General features: G+C 38.9%; 1 protein-coding gene across 2 annotated transcripts; it reads left to right on the top strand.

Annotated features, from left to right (window-relative positions):
* The first annotated feature begins 5,991 nt into the window (after nt 1–5,991).
* On the top strand, nt 5,992–25,959 carry LOC145441066 (protein numb homolog). Of its 2 annotated transcripts, XM_080318844.1 has the most exons (9): nt 5,992–6,298; nt 8,087–8,161; nt 9,665–9,703; nt 13,144–13,359; nt 16,510–16,729; nt 18,007–18,097; nt 20,871–20,992; nt 21,454–21,555; nt 22,986–25,959. In XM_080318844.1, the coding sequence occupies exons 1-9, from the start codon at nt 6,167–6,169 to the stop codon at nt 23,387–23,389; spliced, it is 1,401 nt and encodes a 466-aa protein (XP_080174970.1). In that variant the 5' UTR covers nt 5,992–6,166; the 3' UTR covers nt 23,390–25,959. The 2 variants fall into 2 exon arrangements, with proteins under 2 accessions (XP_080174970.1, XP_080174971.1); XM_080318845.1 differs by lacking the exon at nt 9,665–9,703.
* The last annotated feature ends 1,113 nt before the right edge of the window (nt 25,960–27,072 follow it).

Here is a 27,072-nt window from a genome sequence, read left to right as displayed (position 1 = left end):
TTATTGGTAATATCATGATGTAATACCTGTTCAGATATATAGCATATCCGAAGTAGAGGGCACGCCGTTACATTTTAGGTGTCCTGATTGTCCATTGAAACTGACGGAAAATCGAACAGGACGAAAAGTAGTATTTTACACAAAATCATGCGTTTTGATTCTCAAAAAGTACGCAATTTATCAACTTTTTGATATTATCGTTAATATCATGATGTAATACCTGTCCAGATATATAGCATATCCGAAGTAGAGGGCACGCCGTTACATTTCGGGTGTTGTAATTGTCGATTGAATCTGACCGAAAATCGAATTGGACGAAAATTCGTATTTGACGCAAAACCATGCATTTTGATCCTCCAAAAGTACACAATTTCTCAACTTTTTGATATTATCGTTAATATCATGATGTAATACTTATCGAAATATATACCATATCCGAAGAAGAGGGCACGCCGTTACATTTTGGGTGTCCTAATTGTCGATTGAATCTGACCAAAAATCGAATTTGACGAAAAGTCGTATTTGACGCAAAATCGTGCATTTTGATCTTAAAAAAGTACGCAATTTCTCAACTTTTTGATATTATCGTTAATATCATGATGTAATACCTGTCCAGATATATAGCATATCCGAAGTAGAGGGCACGCCGTTACATTTCGGGTGTTCTAATTGTCGATTGAATCTGACCGAAAATCGAATTGGACGAAAATTCGTATTTGACGCAAAATCGTACATTTTGATCCTCAAAAAGTACACAATTTATCAACTTTTTGATATAATCGTTAATATCATGATGTGATACTTATTCAAATGTATAACATTTTCGAAGCAGAGGGCACGCCGTTACATTTTCGGTGTTCTGATTGTCGATTGAAACTGACCGAAAATCGAATTGGACGAGAAGTCGTATTCGACGCAAAATCGTACATTTTGATGCTCAAAAAGTACGCAATTTCTCAACTTTTTGATAATATCGTTAATATTATGATGTAATACTTATCCCAATATATAGCATATCCGAGGCAGAGGGCACGCCGTTACATTTAAGGTGTCCAAATCGTTGATTGAAATAGACCGAAAATCGAATTGGACGAGAAGTCGTATTTGACGCAAAATCATGCATTTTGATCTTAAAAAAGTACGCAATTTCTCAACTTTTTGATAATATCGTTAATATTATGATGTAATACTTATCCCAATATATAACATATCCGAGGCAGAGGGCACGCCGTTACATTTTAGGTGTCCTGATTGTCCATTGAAACTGACGGAAAATCGAACAGGACGAAAAGTAGTATTTTACACAAAATCATGCGTTTTGATTCTCAAAAAGTACGCAATTTATCAACTTTTTGATATTATTGCTAATATCATGATGTAATACCTGTCCAGATATATAGCATATCCGAAGTAGAGGGCACGCCGTTACATTTTAGGTGTTCTGATTGTCGATTGAAACTGACCGAAAATCGAATTGGACGAGAAGTCGTATTTGACGCAAAATCGTACATTTTGATGCTCAAAAAGTACGCAATTTCTCAACTTTTTGATAATATCGTTAATATTATGATGTAATACTTATCCCAATATATAGCATATCCGAGGCAGAGGGCACGCCGTTACATTTTAGGTGTCCTGATTGTCCATTGAAACTGACGGAAAATCGAACAGGACGAAAAGTCGTATTTTGCACAAAATCATGCGTTTTGATTCTCAAAAAGTACGCAATTTCTCAACTTTTTGATATTATTGGTAATATCATGATGTAATACCTGTTCAGATATATAGCATATCCGAAGTAGAGGGCACGCCGTTACATTTTAGGTGTCCTGATTGTCCATTGAAACTGACGGAAAATCGAACAGGACGAAAAGTAGTATTTTACACAAAATCATGCGTTTTGATTCTCAAAAAGTACGCAATTTCTCAACTTTTTGATATTATCGTTAATATCATGATGTAATACCTGTCCAGATATATAGCATATCCGAAGTAGAGGGCACGCCGTTACATTTCGGGTGTTCTAATTGTCGATTGAATCTGACCGAAAATCGAATTGGACGAAAATTCGTATTTGACGCAAAACCATGCATTTTGATCCTCCAAAAGTACACAATTTCTCAACTTTTTGATATTATCGTTAATATCATGATGTAATACTTATCGAAATATATACCATATCCGAAGAAGAGGGCACGCCGTTACATTTTGGGTGTCCTAATTGTCGATTGAATCTGACCAAAAATCGAATTTGACGAAAAGTCGTATTTGACGCAAAATCGTGCATTTTGATCTTAAAAAAGTACGCAATTTCTCAACTTTTTGATATTATCGTTAATATCATGATGTAATACCTGTCCAGATATATAGCATATCCGAAGTAGAGGGCACGCCGTTACATTTCGGGTGTTCTAATTGTCGATTGAATCTGACCGAAAATCGAATTGGACGAAAATTCGTATTTGACGCAAAATCATGCATTTTGATCTTAAAAAAGTACACTATTTCTCAACTTTTTGATATTATCGTTAATATCATGATGTAATACCTGTCCAGATATATAGCATATCCGAAGTAGAGGGCACGCCGTTACATTTAGGGTGTCCTAATTGTCGATTGAAACTGACCGAAAATCGAAGTGGACGAAAATTCGTATTTGACGCAAAATCATGCATTTTGGTCTTAAAAAAGTACACAATTTCTCAACTTTTTGATATTATCGTTAATATCATGATCTAATACTTAACGAAATATATAACATATCCGAAGCAGAGGGCACGCCGTTACATTTAGGGTGTCCAAATCGTTGATTGAAATAGACCGAAAATCGAATTGGACAAAAAGTCGTATTTGACGCAAAATCATGCATTTTGATCTTAAAAAAGTACGCAATTTCTCAACTTTTTGATAATGTCATTAACATGATGATTTAATACTTATCCCAATATGTAACATATCCGAAGCAGAGGGCACGACATTACAATTCGAGTGTCCTAATTGTCAATTGAAACTTACCAAAAATGGATTTGACCGAAAATCGAATTTGACGAAAAGTCGTATTTGACGCAAAATCGCGCGTTTTGATCTTCATAAAGTAGGCTACGTAAAACCATACGATGAAATAATTTTGCGAATATATAAAATGCCCGAAGCAGAAGCAACGCTATTGCATTTTTTTGTTTTTATTGTTTATTGAATAACTTATAAATTGCGGCATTACAGTCGACCTATACCAAACACGAACATGACGTTGATCGCAATAATCGTAATCATTTATATTCTGATGTGCTCAAGACACATAGTGTGCAATGCGATGTAGTTAACCGGCAAGAAGATGTTGCATTTACATATTATGGTATTTTAATCAAACAACGACTAAAGCCAATTGGCCGATGTAACAGTGTGGGATAGGCTGTCTTCGTTAAACGTTATTATTTGTTTTTTTTCTGCTCGATATCACATATAATCTTTTGTGGAGTCTTACTTCGGGCGTCTTGACGTAAGAACTAGTCAAACATGGGGGAAGGAACACAAATTAACCTCTGATGCTTCGGCTACAGGCGAGAATAGAAGTAGGTCCGCCTCCGTAGATTACGTAACGGCTGAAAATTTAGATGCCATAATTACTACCTGGCGGTTGTAAAATGAAGCACTCCTTCCAAGTTTCGATGACATATTGTATTGATCATACCGTTTGCGCCATTTAGTGATAAAACTCGTGTGTTTCAGTTCGTTTGCACTCCAAAACTGTCGCGAAATTGTTTTTCCGGTTATAATATTTGATTTTAGCACAAGTGAATCATTGCGACAACAATGACTCGGCGATTTCGGAAATGTGACGTAAGCATTTTCTGGCAGAATCACAGTGGTGGCCGCCGCCTTTACGTTTGATCTGAATCCTTGCGGCGGTGGTTTTGAAGGTTTCTAGTAGTGGTAGTGGTGACTAGGCGAATGTACACTGGTACTAGTTTGTTTACATCTTCTCTATGTTATGATATTTTGACTCTTGTCCTTTCATGATGAAATGACAAATACGATGTCTTGTTCTTTTGAAACCCTGACTAATTTGCGGTCAAAAGTCACTGTGAATAATCACATGGCTAAGGATTGTGACAAATCGAGACATGTTTTGAAAAAATTGATTAACCGCAGCTCCCTGCTTCCTAAACCATGAGACCTTCGTGGATACCGACTCAGCAGACAATTGTATAAAATTATGGCAACCTATAGGCTATAAATGGTCCATAGACGAGTGTTGACATGCCGGATTGGTACCGGGTGGAATTGGTGGTAACGTCACGCGCAACTTTCCGTTTATTGCTTAATTATTCTATGTAAGAAACCCTTCTTTCACGCGCAACTCATTGCCGAAAACCACCACTGTTTCCAGTCTGACCAGGTTGGAATGGTGGTAAGTTTAGCGCAATATATTTGGTGTGCTAAGACATACAGTTACCAGTGTCACACCTGTGTGCAGTGAGCAGAATCTTTGGTGTGCAGTGTGCACGAGACACAAATTCCAAACTATTGAGATTGGTACAGTTACCGCGGTCCCCTATGGAATCTCGGCTGTTTTTTCAAATGAATCCAGCGTGATGAGAGCTTTTCTGCATAGACTAATTCAGTAATTGAACAGAAAGTTCTGTGTGACGTTGCCACAAATTCCACTCTGGCCACGGTATTATTATGTTTCTGTCATAAAGTTAAGATGTAATAATCTGATATTGTGAATCCTATAGAAGGATTGGAATCGTTTATCGCAATCTGCAGGCAATACCACATGGCTGTAGTGAAATTTGCCCAGCATTGAGTCTTAGTGAACCATTGTCAGTTATCACATAAGGAAGAGGGTTATCTTATGCTGGTGCTGACAATATAGTTTGATCATGCCTCATCATGGCCCATGGGGAATAATTACTGTCGAACTCGGTTGTTGAATTGTGATTGTGAAGTTCACATATGAGCTTTCTGATACTGCAAGTACATACATTTCAGCCCCATGTTCCCACTTATGTTGTTCAGTTCATGAAATTGTTATCAACCCATGGCCATATGGTTTCTCGGTCAATTTTTCCAAATAAATCCTGCGTGATGAGAGCTTTTCTGCATAAAATAATTAAGTAACTGAACAAAAAGTTCTGCGTGACGTTGCCACCAATTCCACTCTGGGTTATCAACCAAACATGTAGCTTATACTTGAGCCAGGCTTTATTTTATAAAATTCTGACTGATGCTGGCAATCAGGAATTGGCGGAATCTATATCAAATAAGATGTGACATAGAATACCCAAGAAGACATTGAAAACAAAATTATGAGGCAGTACATGCGGTGCACCCTGGATTAGACTGGTTTATCATTGTAGTGCAAACGTCCCCAAACTATAGGGGTTGTGGCCCCAATGGGGTTGATTGCCTACTCTCTGGGGTCACGGAGACGAAAATGAATTACCAATGGCGACTTATAGAAGAATGTCAATATAGTGGATGCTATCAGCGGCTCATTTCTGAACATTTTAGTTCGTGTTTTGAAATAGACAAAAAAACTACTGTGGACCTGGCAAACAATCAGTCGAAGCTTCATTTAAAGCTCTACCTACTATAACGGAAGGATGTTGTGTGGTCATTAATATGATGATTAAAGTGTGGAGAGCATAGAAGCCAATACTACGGTTATATTTCATTCCGGCAAAATTACAAGTGACCGGTGGTGCGATATGGTAACAATATAATATATACCCGGGACGTACCACGCACACGTAATAGTCACTCAGATGAACATGTAGTAATAAATTTTAACCAAATCGAGAGGTGGGGTCCTGAAACATTTTCAAATAGAAATCTTGGAGACTCCTGTTGTAGTGATAGTGAGTGAATAGGCTATTCAAATCGATACAGGTGCTGTTGATAGGTATGGTTGTTGGAAATTAATAATGTTCAGTTGTATCTCCTTTTTCTTTGTTCGGTTTGGTAGAAATTCCTCTGTGAATCAAGATGATCGATGGTCTTTAACTTTATTATTCGAAGATTTTCAGCTCACTGATATCATGATTTATTCTAAATAAGTTTACTTTAGCATGTGACTTTGATTCTACGTGCGGGACATTGATATTTCTTGAGGCTGCCTGTCCATGCTTGGTTTACAAAAAGGAAATTTAGGAACGAAACAATGATAAGATCGATAAGAAATAGCTTCCGAAAGAAAAAGAAGCCAAAGGCCGCCACAGAAAGTGCTACTCCTGCAGAATGGCAACAAGATGAGAAGACGGTCCAGTCAGGAAACTGCAAATTTCGTGTCAAAGTATGTGGACGAAGTCTCGAAGTTATACTTCTCATTGCCAAAATAACTGTATAGATCAGTGGATCACAACCTGGGCGATATCGCCCCCCCAGGGGGCGATTTGGCGGTCTAGGGGGCGAAAATGACGAAGGGGGCGATAGGGGGGAAAATAGACGAAGGGGGCGACGGGGGGCGAAAATAGCGAAGGGGGGGATAGGGGGGCGATGATGCATCAAAACAGCTGACCTTTTTTTTTTTTTAGTAAACCCACGGTAATTTAGTTACAAAAGTGTCGAATTGGGCTTCGAGCCGAAAAGTTGACCTTTTTTTTAAATTTTTTTAGTCAACCCGCTGGTGATTATAGTTTGTATGCCTAATTTTCGGTACACAAAATCTGGGGGGCGATGATCGGTGTTGAACTTGAAAAGGGGGCGATGGGTCGAAAAAGGTTGGGAACCACTGGTATAGATGAAGAAATTTTTTTACTCAAAATAATCAATTCTTACTACCCGACTTGAAATATTAGTATGTCGATAAACGACACCCAAATGGTCTTTGAGTTCAATATATGTTTTACTAGAATGGATGTTGTATTGACGAGGATACGAGTACTCGATTGGCCAGCCTTACTCGCAACTGACCAGTTAGTCACTGAAATAAATGCCTCAATGAACCTTTTTCGGGCACTTGTGTACTGCATGTTAGACTGTGTTTCAAGTGTTTCCATGGCTATTTCGATGGGAGTTTCCTACTTCGAAACAGAATTTGTAAATGATATCCGACCAGTTGCTGATTATTTCATCAAACGAATCTATGAGATGATTGAGTGATAGTGTTGAGCTTACCAGTTATCCATTAACGGGTGTGCTTCCCGTTTATGATAGTTGTAATCATGCAGTCTGTCAATCGGTTGGCAGTTGGGTAGTTGTTTCAACATTGTTTGATTGCGATTCAATTCATAATAGGAAAACACAGATTCACACAAACATCACACCATGAATGCATATATTCCGAACATTGCTTAAAATTAGGAAATGTTGCTCTGACAGCCTTCTAAAGATCATCAAAAAGCACTGTCGACGCCTTGCAATCTAACATTAGCTGTTGAGTATGTCATATTTCAAATCAGTCGACACTGATTGTCAAAGTTATATTAATTCTATAAGGAAGTGTATATGCGAGTGGGGGCGGATACGATAGATAAGTTGTACCCAAGATGAAGTTGTGGAGCATGGCAGCACCCCGGCCGCTGAATATTGGGGCCTGTCAAATACATACAGAAACAATCGTAATAGAAAATCACGGCAACTGTTATTTAGCTTAGATTCCAAGTTGGGTATGAAGTTCTATTGTGACACAACCCATAACCATGTATTGGTCAAAATCCGTGAAGTGACCAGCTGCGTCATATTAATTAATAATTAATGCAGCCTAGTGGCCTGCAACTTGAGTTTATCCACTTGTGTGACGCGAGGTTCCTTTTTATTCTGTTGTTATAAATAGTAAGAGCGCATTTTTGGAATCGGGTGCCAGATCACAGTGTTTGACTGGGATTATTTCAAACGAGACTGCACTGCATTATGTATATATATCAATATATATATGGAGGTGCGATTATCCTGATGACACATGGAAGTATTGGTTAATGAAGAAGCCTAAAATCGAAACCTTGCCTCTGTCACACTCTCTACTTGTGTTCTATCCATTGCAATATGCTGAAGGTCTGTTTTGTGTGCCAAAGTTCTTTATCATAGGTAATTATAACCTTGCCATGCTGTCGCAACTTCATGATAAATTTTTACATTGCAGTATCTTGGATGTATCGAAGTTCAAGATTCTCGGGGTATGCAAGTTTGCGAAGGAGCTGTAAAGCAACTTAAAGCTGTAAGTGTTGTACTTCTTCTCTTCTTCATCGCTACTTGAGATTTTGTCATGTTCGTCCACTGATATGAGTTGTTCTGGATATTTTCATTGCAGTAATTTCATCTGATGTCTTGATGCAGTAGTTCTGTGTGCTCTAGTTTGTAAATTATATGAAATGTATGTCGAAAGTACTGGTTTTTGCATGAAAGCCATTTTTACTCCCTATGTTGTAATCATTATGTCATCGCCTGTGTATCTAGTGCTTCTGTACAGGATGTTTGTTTCTGCCTCACATTATGTACAAAAATGTTGTTAATAATTTGCCAGGTCTTCAATCCCTGGTATGAACTCCCTTTGATGCAACCCGTTGGAATATTTCATTGATACCAGTTCGACACGTACAGAGACATAGTCCTACACACAGCTCACACACTAGCGTAGTATTCACGCTGTCGCTGTAAATGTAATGACGCCACAAGCTCGTAGTCCGGTAAAAGTTTAGGTCAGTGATGTGCTTGTCATTGACTGCGAATCACCTGACGAAATTTGTCAACTACCTTGTCTCAAAAGACTCTAATTTACTGAAATGCAGGAATTTGTAATGAGTTGATAATGTACTGTTCAATATAATGGTTTCAGTTGCAGCTGTTACTTTTCTCGACAAGCTCCAAGCTTGATTTTTATTGGAATTTATTCAACATGACCCAAAACTCGTCATAGTTGTCACAGAATATAGTGACAGAAGACAGATAGTGTAAGATGGATTGAGAAAATTGTGCATGGTGCGGAAAGTTTTATGGATTTATCAAATAAATTTCATCATAAATATTCTTGTGCCAAGTCAATACATGCAAAATGTATTTTTGCTCATGCTAAGCTTTGCTGTGATCTGAAATCATCGGTGTGAGCCAGAAGACTGTTATCATTTTGGTGGTTGAACATTTTTGCAGCTAATTTTAAAAAAAAACGTAGCCTCCATTGATCTTGAATATGAACTGACATCAGCCTGTTGTCCAATGAAATATCCAGTGCTTTTCATCAACTTTCTACTGATTGTCTTGTATAATAATTGCACAATTGCCAATACTTTTAGATTACGGCCACACAGATTTTATGAACCGACACAGTTTCAATATCGGTGTCGTACACTCGAGAAGAGTATGTCATCAATACTGTTTACCCAATAGCCTACCAATACTTGGTAGGGCGGGACAATATGGCTGACTGTAATTTCCTGAGTATAACGTAGCAGAATGCTACTCGTATACCACCTGCTACACTTGTGTGCACTATATGTTCTGGTGTCTGGACCACTGATTGTTACTAGAAGTATGTAGAAAATTAGCTGCTTTCTACTTATCTGCAAACAGAATGTTTCTGCCTCGCCGATTGCATTACCTTGAAAAAATTCGCTGATGAATTTATATGTTTGCATTGCTTGTTGTTAATTAATTATGTTTTTTGGGCATTGATTTCAATGTTTAATTTGCTTTATGGGGCATCAGACGATTTTATTATATTCAGGAACTACGGAAGCATAGAACTGCCCGAATGTTCGGAAGGGTAACTGAATTTTAGAACTTAGCGCTACTCAAAACTAATCATATCGGCTGCATCACAGTACTGTATCTGCTAGTATTGCATGCACCACTAGTAACCCTGTGTTTGCATGCATTTTCTGCGCTAATAGCACTTCTTGTACCATGTTACCGGTGCACTCTTCTTATCCTCGATGTGGTTACGTTGCATGCATGTATATTATGTGTCTATCCATCCATACCTCCACTACATCGAAAGCTTTATATGCAAGGAGCGATAGTACTGTTGTAAGGCTTGCTGATGTAATATGGTGAATTGTTGGTCACTGGGTCTTGTTGATAGCGACTGAACATGCTTAGGGCTGACTGAAGATGGAATCGTTTTCTGAATACAGTCCACAGTGTTTATAACTGAGTCCATGATGAAGGAGTATTGATCTTATGATAAGTTCCATTGTTGAAATAGCATTTGACTTACCAGGCAATGTCTTTGTCTTGCTAGGTAGGCATTTGTATGTGTATGATCTGACAGACTAATTACATATGATGTTGTTGTCAATAGCACATGATACGATTTCAGTGGAGTACAAAATTTAAGCATATTTTAGTATCTTTATCAATTGATTGAAATATGTGTTTGATATTGGTCAATGGTCACCAACTCACCATTACATTTATTTTTCTGATTCCAGAAGAGGCACATATAGAGCACTGGCTTAAAACCGTGTGCCTTGAACTCTTGGATTATTCAAGCATAGGGAAGCTGTCTCAAAGTTATTTCACAGCTGGTTGTGTGTTGTGAATTGTCATAGTAGGCCTACTTCTTCTTTTATTCCTGTTCTAGGACATCACTTTTCGTGAAAGAGAGTAAGAGACAATATAGTTGGTGTATTATTCTCTGAAGTTGGCCTGTTGTGAAAAACTGAAGGTTTGGGTGATCATAAAGTCTGTTAAAGATTGTCTGGTTGCAATTATGGAATGGTGAATGGACTTTTAGCAACATATATGTCACCAAAATTTAGAAACAAATTTTCAGTGAACATAATAACGTCGAGCATAGTCATTTTTATTTAGATTCTAGCAGCTCATCTTGATGTTATTCTGGAATAGTGGTTAGCATATGTATATCACAGGGGAAAATCAATTCCTCTTCCCATCTCTTAACAACAATATGTTTTTATCAGTAGGCTATTGGCCATTTGTCAATTAAAATGAGTTGCCACAGTAAAATATTTCATCCCTGACGGCCACTCTATTTACGCGAGCTATGAAGTTTTAGCAAAACTGTCTCGTGATTTCTCCAATTAAAAAATACAAATTAGTTTATCAAACATTTTGCAAATTATAGTTTTGAGGACCTCCTCAAAATGCTCTGTGGACCCCCGGTTGAGTCCTACTGTTCTAGCGAGTACCATAGAGTTACAGCACAGTTACAGGTACATTCTCCAGTGGAATCACAATCTGTAATCTGTAGTTGAGGCAATATCTTGATATTTTGCACTCCAGATTGCATAAAACCTATCAACATCAAGTGTCTACTTTCATTGATTCATATCATCATATGCAGCTATAATACATTATTAGTATGTTATTGATGGTTTGTTATGGGTAACATAAGTGATTTCACTTCCTCGATAGAAATATCCTACAATACAGTTGCTTAACAAGGATCCTCACTTAATTTACGGGTATGTTGTTGAATTACGTTAACTTGTAGCTTAAGATCGGTCTCACACTCAATAAAACCGTCATATAATTGAAAAGTGCATACCGTAATGTTACCTTTGAATTATTTTGATAAAAAATACAGCTATGAGCTCCGACATGATTGTGATCAAAGCAGTTTTATTGAATCGCTAGCATCTAAAATGATACCTGTACGGCTGTACCTGTAGGCAATATGTCAACGTTTTGGAAGGTCAAGCGGTTGTGGTAGGAAAAGGGGCCAAGTTTACCACTCAAAGCTCCCAGTACCAGAAGTGTAATTCTGTAGGATTTCTGAATATCTTTCACTGTAGGCTACGTCACTGGGATTTTGGTGCACGTTACTTCAAGCTTGTTTTCTCCTTGTCTGGTAGGATACTTTTCTTGTTTACTAAATTCCGGACTTGAATGGTGTCAGGAAATATTGGCAACCAGTGCTGTTTTGTAAAATTGTTATATTTTTGTCAATCTATGTTTGCCAAATAGCCTACTGGTTTTCTACAATTTAGCAAGGTGTGATTGATGATCTTTGAAGAAGCCTATTGTATCCCTTTCATGGTGAATAGACTTGGGAAAGAGAGTAACAGCTAAGGAATTTAACTTTTTACTTTCTTACAGATAGACTTGAGATTTGTAGCAGCGATCATTAATAATATGTGCTTTATCTTCTTAGAATTACAACGTGTAGGAGGCAGTAAAATCATTTGCATGCACTTTTTACGACTACCTACTTACCTAATGTGATGTCGTGATGATAATATCTCTAGAGTGTGGTGTTATCATTCAGTCTATAATTGAATGGGGCTTCGTAATTGTACAAGTCAGAGGTGGTTGGTCTTGCTTAGAAGTTCTAGAGTGCTGTTAAACCAGCTCTCAAATATTTGGCCAAGCGCTATTCCTATTGTCGATAAATATAAAGTTTTTCACTGTTATGCAAAAGATATAAATCGAAATTTTCAAATTTCCATGAAACGGATATAAATACTCAACTTTCTGACAGGATGAACGATGTCAGTAGCAACTTGACTTTAATGGCATCTTAGAGAATTCAAAACAATTGCCATAATGTGCATAGCCCTGTGATACATTCCAAGCACTGAAGCCGAATATACATATATATATATTCAAATACATTACTTGTGTAGTGTATCAATGTAGATACGGATCTAAGTCTCAGTAGTTGGTTTTCACGTTGATTTAAATTAGTTTTGCTCACTTTGTTGCATTATGTGTAGTTGAGACTACAATTTTGACGTCTAATTTTCATATTGGTTCCCAGGCCTTATCTACTGTGAACTCTTTCAAAAGTCATGCGCAGGATATGTTTCCCAACTTCAGACTCCCATGCAAGCTGTGCCATTAGTCATATATATCTTTCCAATGTGTAATAGCCACTCCCCACAATTGAAATTATTACTACTACCTACTACTAGAACTGTCCCTCCCATCAACTTGAATGTCAACACTGACTACATCCCAGCATGAAATATTTCCTTGATATACCTGTCATTTTTTGCATTGTCCAAGTGCTCAGAAGCTAATCCCTGGTCGATATATCGGTGTAGAAATATTGCATTTATCAGCAAAAATATTTTTGATCGGTAATGTCAGTTCAATATTCTGATAGCAGTCTAACTCTGCTCAGAAGCATTAGAAGTAATCATTAGTAATAGCACTATAGTGCATAGAGACTACCAAGCTTGTAAACAGTCTCTACATTAATGATTGACTGAACGTGACCATTATTATACGTTTCCTCAGCATAAAAAGAAGAAGATGAAGGCAATTTTATATGTTTCTCCGGATGCGTTGAGAGTCGTTGAAGACTCCAGCAAGGCGCTTCTTCTGGATCAAACCATTGAAAAAGTATCGTTCTGCGCCCCAGACCGAAATGACAACCGAGCTTTCTCTTACATATGTCGTGATGGCACAACCAGGAGATGGATATGTCATTCGTTTCTGGCTATAAAGGATTCGGTGAGTCGACTATTCATGATTTTGAGCGCGTTGATCCACAATGATTGCACATGTGCTGGGCCACTATCACTCAACTGTTGTGGGAGTGAGGTCCGCGAATCTCGCAATAATATTTTCCTGTATTCTTGATACAAGAGTGTCTGTAGCCAACCATTCTGGTCTGTTTCTTTTGAACATTTATGAGAAACACCATGAGTCCATGACACTTCAGGTTCACGCAGTAGCCAGTGGCACGACCTCTTTGTGAGACTCATAAAACGTTGTCATTGCATTTCTCATAAATTTCTTAAATAGAGGTCGTGCTACTGGCTTCTGCCATTATATAGCATCAAATAGAATTTTCTGAATATCAGGAAACACTCTGATGTTAATCAGAATGAGGTCATCCGGATCATTTGTAGAGTGTTGATTAAAAATAGGATTACCATGGAACGTATTAATGTCAAGACTACCCTGCAACAAGGGATTTACATCTGACATACTGTTTCTTGGTTGAACTTTTTTATATTTGTGGCACTGGCATTATTCAGTCCATGCGACATTATGTGACTGTTAGAATTGTTACCAATTGTTGAGGCTACAGGGTGAAACCGTATTATCCTTGTAATGCCCGTAATGATGGGAAATTCTGAAATTGCTGTGAATCACGTGTTCATTTCCCTGAATCTAAGTGAATTGCCAAATCAGCTCTAAAGTAGTTTCCCCCCCGACATGTCTTTGGTAATGTGGAAACTGCGTCTCGTGTGAAAAGCAATTACAAAATCGTGAGTGTTATATGGAATGTTGTATTTGGACTCTTGAATTTGAAACTTTTGTGCATGACAAACTCTAGCAGTGTGTCATAAATGTGTCACCAAGCGCATATCCTAACATAAAAACTGTTTTTGAAGATCCCTAAACAGTGAGACCTACCATGCATTACACACATGTCAGGATATATGTGATACAGCAGCGTTTATGAATATACTGCACATTAATATATGAATAGCTTTGCAATACCACTGGTCCGAAACTATTGGTTTTCAACTTTTTGAAGACCTGGGGCTTCTAAGTAACCCGGTGTAGTGCCTATACCTTTACGTGAGTCAATATGAATCAACTCCTGACAATAGCATGCTCGATTGACCCTGATCCCAAACTCAAGTATGTTGTTTTCACTGTAAGAACCGGTTTCAAATTTCGGTCCAATACGATACTGTTGGAAAATCTAAGACAGTCATGCCTTTTTGAAGGCACTCTCAACTTTCAGGTTGATTTGTAAAATCCCTTATGCAAAATGCAATGTTTTGAGGTTGCTTAGCAATTAATTATTTCAAATATTCCCTTTGCAAATCCGCAATCCCAGATTTTCATGTTGCTTAGAATCGATCTCAGATCGTCAGTGTGATATGTTTGGAGCCAACTGTTTGAGAGTTATATTGTTGCGGGCTAGGGAGAAGTTCAAACTAGTGACTAGAGCAGCGGTCGGGAACCTTTTTCGTCTGAAGAGCCATGTTGGCCCTATTTCTTTCATTTCAACTCCCAAAGAGCCATACATGTGGATCCCTTGTTACGTCATAATTAAAAATTCGTGACATCATGGTCGTACTAATTCGAACTCAGTACACGGGATTCGTCGTGGGCGCCATATGTTCTCTGTAAAAACTCGTAGGCTACTAATCATCCTGTGATAGCGCAAATCATCGTAACTAGCCCAGAATTTATAATAACCGATATTAATTTAATATAACTATAGCCCTGATTCCGAAAATCTAAGAATTGATCGATTTATTAATTCTTACAGTATTCGGCGGTAACATAAATGTTGCACTATACGCCTACGTTAATACATTTTAACAACAGTAGGCTACTAGTAAGCTATGCCGAGTTACCAATGAAAAAAGTGGATAGCGCAGCGTTGATTGTAATTTGGATTAGTAATTAAAATGACGCTTCCCCGGCAGCTCACTTCTCGGGGTAGATCAGGAAGACAATGTGTATTTGAAGACTAGATCGTCTAGAGACGTCCCCATGTCTGCTATTCTCTCATTAACCAACGTACCGGTATGGTGCAATCCAAGATTACGCAGCGCGCGATGACCGGTACATCGAATTCGCGAGGGGAATCGGTCGCTGGCGCTACAGCAACTTAAATTTGAGGATTTTGTAAATGGGTCCGAGCCCTTAACCCTGGATATGCCCCTGTCATGACATCTTGAATACATGTTTATGCTGCCACGGGAATAATTATTCTAGCGGTTATTAAAATTTACTAATACGTTGCTGCAATATCGATAAAACTAAGTACAAAATTAAAAATATGTCAAAGAGCCATATCTTATATCCAGAAGAGCCATATATGGTTCGCGAGCCATAGGTTCCCGACCACTGGACTAGAGTATGATAAATCCTCCCTTTGTATGGTTGGCCTGTTTTTCTGGTTCCGTGGTTTGATGTACTTTTTCCAAGTGTCTGAATCATTTTCAATACATCTCAACTTTATTGTTACGGAATAGGTGCAAACACTGAGTAATGTAGTTCAGCCATTCATGACGATAAATTATTTCATGATAGTCTTCTCAGCGAGTCATGGATTTACAATGGATTTTATTATGCTGTAGCTTTTTTCGGTATACTAATGTGAAGGGAGTACTCCTATACCTTGCCTAATGCCTATGTTTACGCTACTTGACTTCGTTCTTCCTAATTTCACTGCCACCTCAGCAGTTTTGAAAACTCCAGCACTTAAGCCTATTCATTACCGGCATGTTTTATTATGTGGACAGTAGATCTGTTTTGATATCCATCGTTTGTAAAATTTTGTATGTTCCAGCCTTTAAGCACTGCTGTTGTCGCTTTCAAGATCGGCAGTCGAGATTGACAATATCACCTTCCATGACTGAGCTGGTGAATAATTTATATTTGCAGCCCAATGCAAACAGGTCACCCCGTAGCCTATATAATAATGGAACAAACCTATAACGTAAGGTGCATTATTGCCAACTATCTCGATTCGCAAACTGAGGCTTCATTCCGTGATCCTGTTATTTTGCTGTTCTGAAGATCCAAGAAAACAATATTTGGTCTCGGACCAATGGTCTGGTACTAATCTATCATCGAGTGTCTGATCGTAGAGCATTTCCTGTACTAATTTCAAGTATTGTTCTTCAGGGTGAGCGCCTAAGTCACGCGGTGGGATGCGCCTTTGCGGCGTGTCTGGAGAAGAAGCAGAAACGGGAGCGGGACACTATCGGCGGCACCACGATCGGGGTCACGGCGAAATACGAAAAAAACAAAACCATGTTTACGAGAGAAGGGTCGTTCAGGCCTAAAATGCAGACGGAAATCGACAACGAGAACAAGAGTGGATCGTCAACTCCCATTCTGAGAAGTAAGTTGCATCGTATCTGATAACATCATCCTAAAAATGTGTGATATATTTGGCTTCTTACACGAACTATACATTGATCGACTGGCAACATCCATACAGTGATACACTGATACAGTCATCAACTCATCACAGTTCTGATTGTTTCTGCCAGACTGTCGCGTTTCCTACGCATATTTGGCTTGTGGTGACTATGAATAGAACTGTGTTGGTGGTATGAAGAGTCTTGTTCATTGCTATGTCAGATTGCGGATAATAATAATTGTAAGACTCTGTTCCGAGAACTGATATTACACTGCTGGCACGGCTCATTATTTGCACTTGATTGTATTTTGTTTGAAACGCAACCTGTTACTTGCTTTGCCATCGGTTTTTTTGTTAGCATTGCTATGTTTGTCTTGCGGGGTGAGCGATCAGTGGTGCTGATGCTTTGGATTGTGTCTGGTCCAAACATGTGTGGTCAACACTTGTCTCTAGCGATGCGCACCTGATGACTTATAATATTGTGTTGCTATACTGGGTGTGGGTAACTTATCAGTAAAATATATTCCATCAATATAATGAAGGAAGCCCACCCGCGGTATGTAGCATGGAAAGCAATGGGATTGAGGAGCTTAGTAGTGCTATTAAAAGTCATTGTGACGGTCAATCATTGATTCACTTCGGAGTGGGTTATGATTGTGGATCTGGGAAACTGATTCCGCTCCATTTTAAATAAGCTGTCGACAAATTTCGCAAGGTTATGTTGGATAAAAACATAAGCAATATATATACAATACGTGTATGCATTAGTATAGTGCACGTTATGATTGTGTGATACTCATATCAAGCCCCTCTGGGTTGCCTCAAATTATTTTTTCACGTTATTCGTATTGTCGAGCAAAAGCTGTATGAAAAACAATGTTCTGTTATTGGAATACAGTTGTTTATCCTCTATCACTATGCGATGATGCACTATAAGTAATTGCCACTTGAATAACCTTGCGATATCCTGTATCATATATGTTGATTCTAAGTAGATATGTTACTACTTTACTCTGAGTCATGTCAATATAATCTACATACTTGGATAAAGGCCAAATGCTAGTATCAATTATTCCTAATAGGATGCAAAACCTGGCTGTCAATAGCGTGTTAAGATGCAAATTTGCCTTGAAATGTTATGGCAGAATGCAATGTAGGTTCTTGCAATGCCCCATGCAATGCGTCTGTTTTTCATTGCATATGCTATTCATGGCCTCTGTTATTATAAGATGATGATTCATTTTTCATTGAATTAGATGCTACAGAAATTCCTGTTGACGTTCACAACCCCGCCGCCGTACCAAGGCCACACGCTCCTTTGCATTTGATAAGGCAGGCGTCATTAAGGTGAGATATTCTGTTTTTCTGAATGTACCTCGGAAGGCTTGAATTTGACGACTGATTGTTTCATTTACATCAACCAGGAACAGTATATATGAATATAAGATTTAGGTTATCGAAAAATAGTACATAAAGCTTAAGCCTTCTGTTTGCATGGATTATTCGAATTTTCACGCCAGTAACTTCATATTTAAACTTTGGTGATAGGATTGTTTTCAATTTTCTGTTAGTGTGCTGACTATGACCCGTGACTAGTGCCAGCCAAAAATCTTCCGGTATTTCAATATGAACGTATTATGCAATTGTATACCGTATTTCTGTAACACCAAGAGTCACTTTGTATATAAAATGTTTCAATGTTTCTATTGTGGTACTTTCTCCTATATTTTTGATTGCTAGTGAGGCCATTATCGGCCTTTTCTGCCTCATGTCACCTATCTCTAGTGATAAATGTTCCGCGCATACCAATAGCAGTTCTGGCAATCTATTTGGGAAATGATTATCTGAAGATAATCTCTATTCAATCCTTTTCATGATGCTTTATCCCTACAGGGAGAAGTCAGTGATGTGCAAAATTATGCGAACCCGCATTCGATAATGAGCAATCTGTTATTTGTCGATGAAATAAAATCAATGTTTGATATTTTTGATATCGATATAACTTGAAATTCTGCATCACCATTAGATTGTTAAAGGGTTGGTTTGCTGTAGAAAACCTCAAATTGAATACATCCTGAAGAATTTTTGTTGGAATAGGAAGTGTGGATGGGCGACAGCCAGAAACAAAATTTCATTCTGTCGAATATCCTCTGGCACCCAATCTTTCTTCAAGTGATTCTGTTAGCAGGAATACACATATAGCAATGATACAGCTACCAACATCTGATCTACCCAATGAATATGAAAATTTATACTATTGTAACGCAACCAAATTATTGGACTTGAGTGAAAATGTTTCAAAAGAGTTGTTGGCCAAGGAAAATGACTTGGTTTGAAGTAATAATTTAATAATCCATTATCCATATCTCAGTGGTAATACTCAGGAATGAGATCCCTGCTTATATGAATTGAGATGAGTAAAGAGGCTTAACTTGCATTTTCCTGGTCGCTAAGTGGATTTAGCATGTAGATATGTCATTCGATAATATAGGTTAAGGTTCGGCAGCCTACGGCCCGCGGGCCGGATCCGGCCCGCGACCAAGTAATTAGTTACCACAAGAATACGCGCCGTTTCGTAATGAGCTCCAATCTGCAGTGCAGCACTGCTTGGAAAGAATGCGGCATTGCTGCGATATAAGTATACTACGTCGTATTAGTCTATTGTTACGCCATAAAACTGGTGCGAAGGCGGTTGACTAGTAGCCTATCTCGTACTAAAAGTAGGAGATAGAGAATATCTGTAGAGTAGACTAGACCAGTGCTTATTAAGCGGGTGTATCGCGCAACCAAAGGTATACCATACTTTTTTAAGGGTTTGCCACTCTGATAGGGTGCGACAATAAAGGTTCTGTTCCCCTGCTTCAAAAACGCAATGACAAAATCTCAAACTTTCCGTTTCATTATAGATAACTAGCCTCCGTATAGGTTAGTCATCCGCAGTTTAATTCACCAGAGGACATTGTACGCCAAGACAACAAACCTGAATAGTGTTTTGGATTCAGTGGCGAAAGCTGATTTTGGTCTCACATACTTAATCACCGACAGATAGCCTACCCCATATATTACTAGAAGCAGAGAATCAATATGGCGATGTCCTGTATATCTGCAATGTTCGCGCATTAAGTTAAGCAGCTATGCTTGCACGAGTGTATGAACTGAGAAACGAATTAGCAACTTTCCTTGAAAATACAAACATCGTCGACTCATAATCTTGTCATCGAAATGGGTATCTAATCTTGCTTTTGTAGTACATTAAACGTCACATCTAAACAAATTGAATTTGCAACTTCATGGGGAAATAACTGAATACATAAGATGTTGAGGCGCATTCGAAACAAAACTGTGACTGTGGGAATTACAACAGTAAAAAGAAAATTATGCTCACTTTCAGATACTGGAGGAGAGTAAACCTAGTACCAGCACTATACATTTGTAACTGTGATAGGAAATTTAGTTACTGAATTGCCACCCGCTTTTCCGACATTCATTCTGTACAAAATAAATTCTGACTATTGCTCAGTCCTCCGTTTAATGTGAACGTCAATGGCATTGCCTGAAAATTTCAGATGGGCCCTTTTGAAATGCGATGCATTTGAATTGAATGACAGATTTCATACAAAGAGTCCGTTATTGAAATGGATCTTTATCCCAGCCTGACCAACAATGCAAAAGAAATGGCATCGACTTTTGGTAGCGCGTACGCATGTGAACAATAGTTTTCAACAATGAAATTCACGAAGAGCAAGCTAAGATCCCGTATTCCAACGCCCATTTAAAATATCGTCTGATTCTTGCTTCATCTGACTTGTTACCAGAAGTTGAAAACCTTTCACGAAGCGAGCTTAGTCAAGTGTCACATTTATCCTGCGTTGTTGAAGTGTAAATGCATGTGTTTTGCCCTTTTTGTGATTGGTGTGATTGAGATTGCATCAATGTAGGGTACTATACCGACGTTAGCGTTAAATATAGTAATAAGAAAAATTCCGGCCCGCCAAAAAGTTGTGCACTCGGAATTTGGCCCGTGACTAGCAAAAGGTTGCCGACCCCTGATATAGGTGTACGTCTATGTATGTAGGGATTCATTTCGCTCCTAATTATAATCTTCATGATTATCTTTTAGGAATTTCAGTCATAAGAAGAAGTTTGTTGAGGGTGATTTGAATTCACCATTTAAACGCAACCTTTCTCTTCGTGTCAACGAACTCCCCTCTACTATTTCAAGGCAGCAAGTCATGAATCCAGGTATGTCATATTCGTATTGTGCTTTGTGTGCCTGTTCATGTTTGTGTGTTTGATTCTCCTGCCTCATAAAGGGAAATGTAGTGGGATCCCTATTGCAGCCACAGCAACGGCATAACTACCCCAAAAACCCTGTGACGATATGATTCACGCAAGAAGAATTCAGTAACCGCTTAACTAACATACCTATGGCCATTTACAATTAATCCTTTTAATTTAACAATCGCCTTTGTATGATTCACTCTGTTACAGAGATTCAAATGTTTATTGGAACCGATTAACCATGCAAGTGCACAGCCGCAGCAGCTTCATGTATAATCGATTTTGTTGCCATAGAGATGGATATTTTGTCGTGTTTGCTCTATTATGTGCACTTTTGGACTCGTCCGGTACTTCAATGCCTTCGCGCTGAACTTTCGCCTCCGCAGTAAGCCAGCTTCATAACAATGTGATTCTATGTTTAGTGCCCGAGGATGAACGAGAGGCGGAGCTATTCTCGCAATTCAACAACGGCGATGACCCTTTCACACAAGCGCCACCTATTTCAAGGCCTGCCCCTCCCAATGGTATTGCTTTATTGTGCTGTGACCCAAAGGAATTAGATTGATGGAAATTCAAGTTTTGTCTGGAAAATTCCTTTACCGTTCACTTTATGGCGAAAGTGTGGCGATCTTTGTTTGAGCCTCATGACATCAGCTTTTAGAGAACTGGAGAACTCTCCGTCTGTTGAAAATAGGACTATCAGTATGAAGATACATGATTAAAACGGTCTGTTAAGGCTCATGAAAAGCCTATTGATCAATGCAAGTTTCATCGGGATGACTGTGATAACAACACAGAGCTCTTGTGTTGTAATATTCAATCAATTGATCACATCTGTCTCGTCTGTATGGGCTTGATTGGATCGATTCTGGCTGATAATTACACAATTGTTGTACATGCTCGACAACACAAACTTGGCTCAATTACCAGAGATCGTGCAACAGGCCAGATCTATGCTATTTCTTTTTCGCCCTCATCAACTTTGACCAAACAAGTCTTATTGACGAGGTTTTATAAACGAGAGAGTGTAATGTCATACAAATAACTACATTGTCCAAAGTTATCGCACATGCTGGGGGAACTTTGAACACGGCTAATTAAAAATTTACTTTACTTATTCATGACTATGAAGATATTGGATTAGTTAATTCTAATCCTTGCTCCATTGCCCCTGGAAACAAAACTTCACTTCTCTTTCCAAGGTTTGAAACGAAATTGTAAAAAATTGCCCAACACTCTAGTAGGATCTGTTGTGTGAGTAATATTGGTTTTATGTAAATTCACCCGATCATTGAATCGTATGTTATCGACTTGAAAGATGATGAACCGTTTTTTAATCCAATTAAATGTGCCGATATTTGTAAGTTTTGTACTTTCATAAGTTTTTTTGACTTCCTGCGATATAGGTTATCACAAACAGTAGGCAATGTGGCGCAGGTGTCACAGTCGGAAGTGGTCAGAAATGATGTGTGACGGCATCGTGAGAACCTTGTGAAATAGCCATCACGGTAACTTCTGAATATATTTCCGAAGATTGTACCTATTTGTTGCGGCATTGGTGTGTAGGTCTCGAAGACGCATCTAGCGCTGCAACCACCGTTCAACTCCCAAAAGTATGATACACCTCGGCTAAATCTCCCTCTCTAATCTACTTACGTCAGTACTTGTCAGACCTTTTATTTTTTACGTCCAATTGAAGTAGTTTTAGCACGTCCTAGGAATTGCTAGTTTTACTTGTAATCAAGAAGAAATTCATGGCGTTACTTCTACTTCTGACTGAGTAGCGAAGCTGATTAATTTGACCGCCTCTGCTCACCTTCACATATACATGCATTTTAAAATTGTACCTCGTTGCCTTGCTTAGTAGCCGACGCCTCGACCGTAGATGCTTCCTGGAAATATACCCTTCAAGTCTACTTTTTCTGTAATTTATCGACGGTAACTTGATTTCCAGACCTCCATGGAATTGGCGGAGCCAACGGCGCCAATGGAAACGTATTCCCGGCCGGCAGCCTGAATTCAAAAGTGACATCATCGCCGGTACGAGAAACCAATCCGTGGGCCAGCGACGTCACACAGCAACAGCACCACAAGAGAACCCCGTCACAGGCGGATCAGTGGCTTTCCGGACTCGAATCCCAAGCCCGAACTCAAGCCTTCATGCATCCGCCCACCGCGTATAACCCCATGTTGCCTCAGCCGGCGCCGGGCGCTTTTCCCATGCAGACGGCGTACCAGCCGATGGGATACGGTCAGATGCCCATGTCGCATCAGCAGACTGTCCCGCAGACGTTTCCTATCGCGAAAAACCAGCAGATTTATCAACAGCAGCAAAACGCTTTTAGGGTGAATATGTAGCGGTTGGCGCTTGTGAACTGCACAAGCAATCGCAACCGCCGATCTGTTTGTGAACTGCATAATTTACGGCAACAATGATGTATGTTGAAGAGCCTAATCGTTTACACTAATATTGTGGAAGTTCGATTCAGTCTGCATGAAGTCAGGATATCCATTGTAAGGATCTTGCCTTTACATGTCCCGCTGTGTTCTGATCGTGGAGGAATTACCATTGGTAGCAATAGATGAACATCGAATGCATGTCGTTCAATGGGAAATAGATTGATTACAAAACCATAGATCCTCTCGTAGTGCTTGGCAGCAATTTTTGTAGCATCACAAATTCAAGCTCGCCGGACATTTTTTGTCTCAGACATTCTTGTAGGGGTTGGCTAAGCTTTCAATGAATTTCTACAGTGAAATCTACGGTATTTAACAATGGAACACTGTTTTGGCTGTGGAATATCTAGTCTCTATTCCAACTTGTACAAGTTTGTTTCATGGCAACACCGTTTCATGCCAGTCATCATCACGGTACGGTGATGGGTTATCGTTTTTCTTTGCTGTATCGGGAGCCTGTAGTTCTGTCAAACAATGCACCGTCAAATTAAATGAACTTCTTTTTGCCAACCTTGCTGTGCCATGCTAGCCTTCGTTGACTTTTTTTATGTACTGGGAGACTACTCATGGTCCGGAATTCTTTATCGCTCCACTGCTCCTATCATGCCATTGATATTTCGACCACACGGCAACTAAATCTCGAAGGCTGGTCAGTAATTAGGACAGTGCGTGGTGCTGGTCTTGGAAACAACCTTGTCACCGGTCCAAACGCCTGTTTGTCTCATGTTATATATCGAGTCCACTGCTTTTACACTGGTTTGAAATCTCTTGAAGGGACATGAAGTGTTGAGCACTCGTGCCATCTATGGGCCCATGTCCACTGTCAAGTACGACGGAAAAGTAGATGCTCGTGTCATTTCCGAGTTTTAATAAGTGTCAAAAAGTACAGTAAATAATATTCTATACGCCGGAAACTTTCATGTTTGATACATGCAAAATAATAGATGGACACTCCGTCATTATGTTGTCTCTACTTCTACCATGGTACTACTATATTACATGCTGGAATATTGTGTCCCTGACAAAACCGCCGCTGAAATTTCATGCCATGTCACTTTTTCTCATCAATTCCAGCTCGCTATATTAACCGATTAACTTACAGTTTAGCTATTTTAATTTCTTTCTTTGGATTGAATGGCTAACTTTGTTTATTTTCGATTCCTGAAATTATTTACTCACTCTACAACACGGTGCATGCCTATTTTACAAACTTTTCCAATCCTCGAATAATTTTGACGAACCGCACCAATTAACTTTCTATTGAATTAAGATGCTTTGATGGACTGCAGCTTTATGTGATTTCGTCTGTCGAAAGGCAGATATTGAACCCATAATCTTGGTTGGCTTATCGCAATATGGTAAGGCTCGATATACCTTCACAAGATTAGATGTGTTTCAGCCTGTTACTTCATGTAAATTTTGAACTCAAACATACGGGTACGTAGTGGGTTAGACAGTTTCCCCAATCATTCTGCAATTGAGCATTATATACCGAAAGTGGTTTCTTGTAACATTCGACCGTATGATATGTGGTCTTTGGTAGGTGTTCCTTCTTTGAAATTTCACGCATATTCCTATAATCTTCATGTGGACCTAACATTGTATGTGGGGATACTTTCGTGCCAACAGCGACTATAATATTATTGATCCAATTTAGTTGGGGATTGGTGATAGCATGTTAATTTCTTGTGTGTTATGCTACTCCCTGCCGTGACTTGTGATGAATTGAAAATCATGCCCTTATATCGATCAAGCATACAGATTTTTAACCACCATGCTGCATATACCAATATGCCATGCATCGGTCAGGTTGGGCCAGATACCTAAACTCTGTAAAATATTATGTTACAAATTTTTATCTACAAAGTCAATAGCTAGAGTATGATGTCCATTGGATATTGGTGACTTCTTAGATTTTGCCGTTGTGTCAACTTTCAACTCTGCATGTAAACGTTTTATTTTTCAAGTCGATACAGTCTGGTTCTTTGAATATGTATTTTCAACGGTATAGCTTGCGACATTTGCACGAACCGACAGAGCAGTTATGCTTTGATATGCGCACTTTTGTACATAAAATAGTGTCACGATTGCTATGTACCATATGCTTTCCAACTCCTTTACTTTTAGGCAATCTGTAATATTCCTTACTGACTTTGTAACTGTTGCCTGCTTCCACCTCCGGTAGACTGTAACTTGGAAGAATTTTAAAGCTTGAAGATTATATGTTTCGTAACGCCACTGATATCTATAGGACATTTTTTTTAAACTTGATAACACTGGTATCTATGTTTTGTGGAATGCATTAATCTGTGCCTGGTGTCATCATCAGCTAGACTTAAGTTGGAATTTTAACACATGGGTGCATAGTTGAAGGACGCCCACTGTACCATTGATTCAAAGAGCGAAACGTCGCTTCACTTTGGCGCATTATTTCATCCGCTATAGCAGCAATAAAATCATTAATTCTTGTGCGTGCTTGGAACTGTTGATGGTTAGAAGTATGGTCTCAGCATTGAAATTAGTTGATGCCTTTATAAGTTTAGCAGTCAGGTTGGTTTCAAGTCTGTCCACTGGCAGGTATTCATATAGCTGGGCGATATCGAGTACTTGAGTGATTCGATTGTGGATCAAGTATAAAGCTTCGAATCGAGTATTATATTACCACTAATTATGACGTCACAACAGTATGAAAGATGTGGAGGGTACAAATATGTACCTTTCGTGCAATCAGAAAGGATATAATGTTTGTTCCACACCGCATTAAAGGTAATTTAGTGATTTTTCGACCTCATCTGTTTCGTTGCACTTTGTGACAATGCTGTGGGTCGGTCACGACTTCATACATGTTATTTCCAGCAACGAGCTTAGCTTATTACTATTACTTATTACTATCATCTAGACCGGTGGTTCTCAACCGGGATTCCGCGACGCATTTTCAGGGGGTACGCGAAACCTCTAAATTTGCAAAATGATTTATAACCTAATATCAGGGAAATCGTGAGGCACTTTCGCTTCATAAGTGCAAAACTTCAGGACTCACATCAACAGAACGGGGTTTGATATGAAATATACCGTACCGTGCAAACTCCTTTTAATTGCCAATAGCTCACTGATACTAACATTGCTGCTGAGAGATGTTATGTTGGGGTTTGTGCGAAGAAAAGTTAGAGTACTAAAAGATCAGTCAGGGTGACTTTGAAATGTTTGCGCAAAATTGGGATTTGAAGTTCTTTGTACCCGCAAAATTGGAAACAATACTTTGGGATAGAAATTGCAGACTATAAATTCCTAATCCGTCCCTGCAAAGTTATTGAGACCTCGCCACGAAATATATTTTCTTCTGTGATACGCAATATACATAACCACCATTCTAGATTTTCGAAAATCACTTTCTCAATATTGGGGCCATATGTTGCGAATATATCCAAAGATATCGTCGGAAGCTTTTACGCGTTAATAGTATATTCGCGACCACCTATCTTTGAGGAAACATATTTTAGGCAGTCGTTCATATCAAATCACAGGCGTGGATTTTCAAGCCACGGCCACGTATTTCAAGAAATGCAGCTACAGAATTCGTTTTG

This window comes from Botryllus schlosseri, chromosome 6, assembly GCF_051294905.1.
Source record: "Botryllus schlosseri isolate E-star chromosome 6, Bs_hap1, whole genome shotgun sequence".
Classification (NCBI taxonomy): Eukaryota; Metazoa; Chordata; class Ascidiacea; order Stolidobranchia; family Styelidae; genus Botryllus; species Botryllus schlosseri.
The sequence above is the reverse complement of the archived record's forward strand: the minus strand, read 5'-3'. Positions and strand labels throughout refer to the sequence as shown.

What these genes read in the sequence shown, in the direction of transcription:
- LOC145441066 (XM_080318844.1), top strand. Translation starts at nt 6,167, where the DNA reads ATGATAAGATCGATAAGAAATAGCTTCCGAAAGAAAAAGAAGCCAAAG. An exon ending in ACTGCAAATTTCGTGTCAAA is followed by an intron (nt 6,299 to 8,086) that starts GTATGTGGACGA and finishes TTTACATTGCAG; the next exon opens with TATCTTGGATGTATCGAAGT. An exon ending in CTGCCCGAATGTTCGGAAGG is followed by an intron (nt 9,704 to 13,143) that starts GTAACTGAATTT and finishes ACGTTTCCTCAG; the next exon opens with CATAAAAAGAAGAAGATGAA.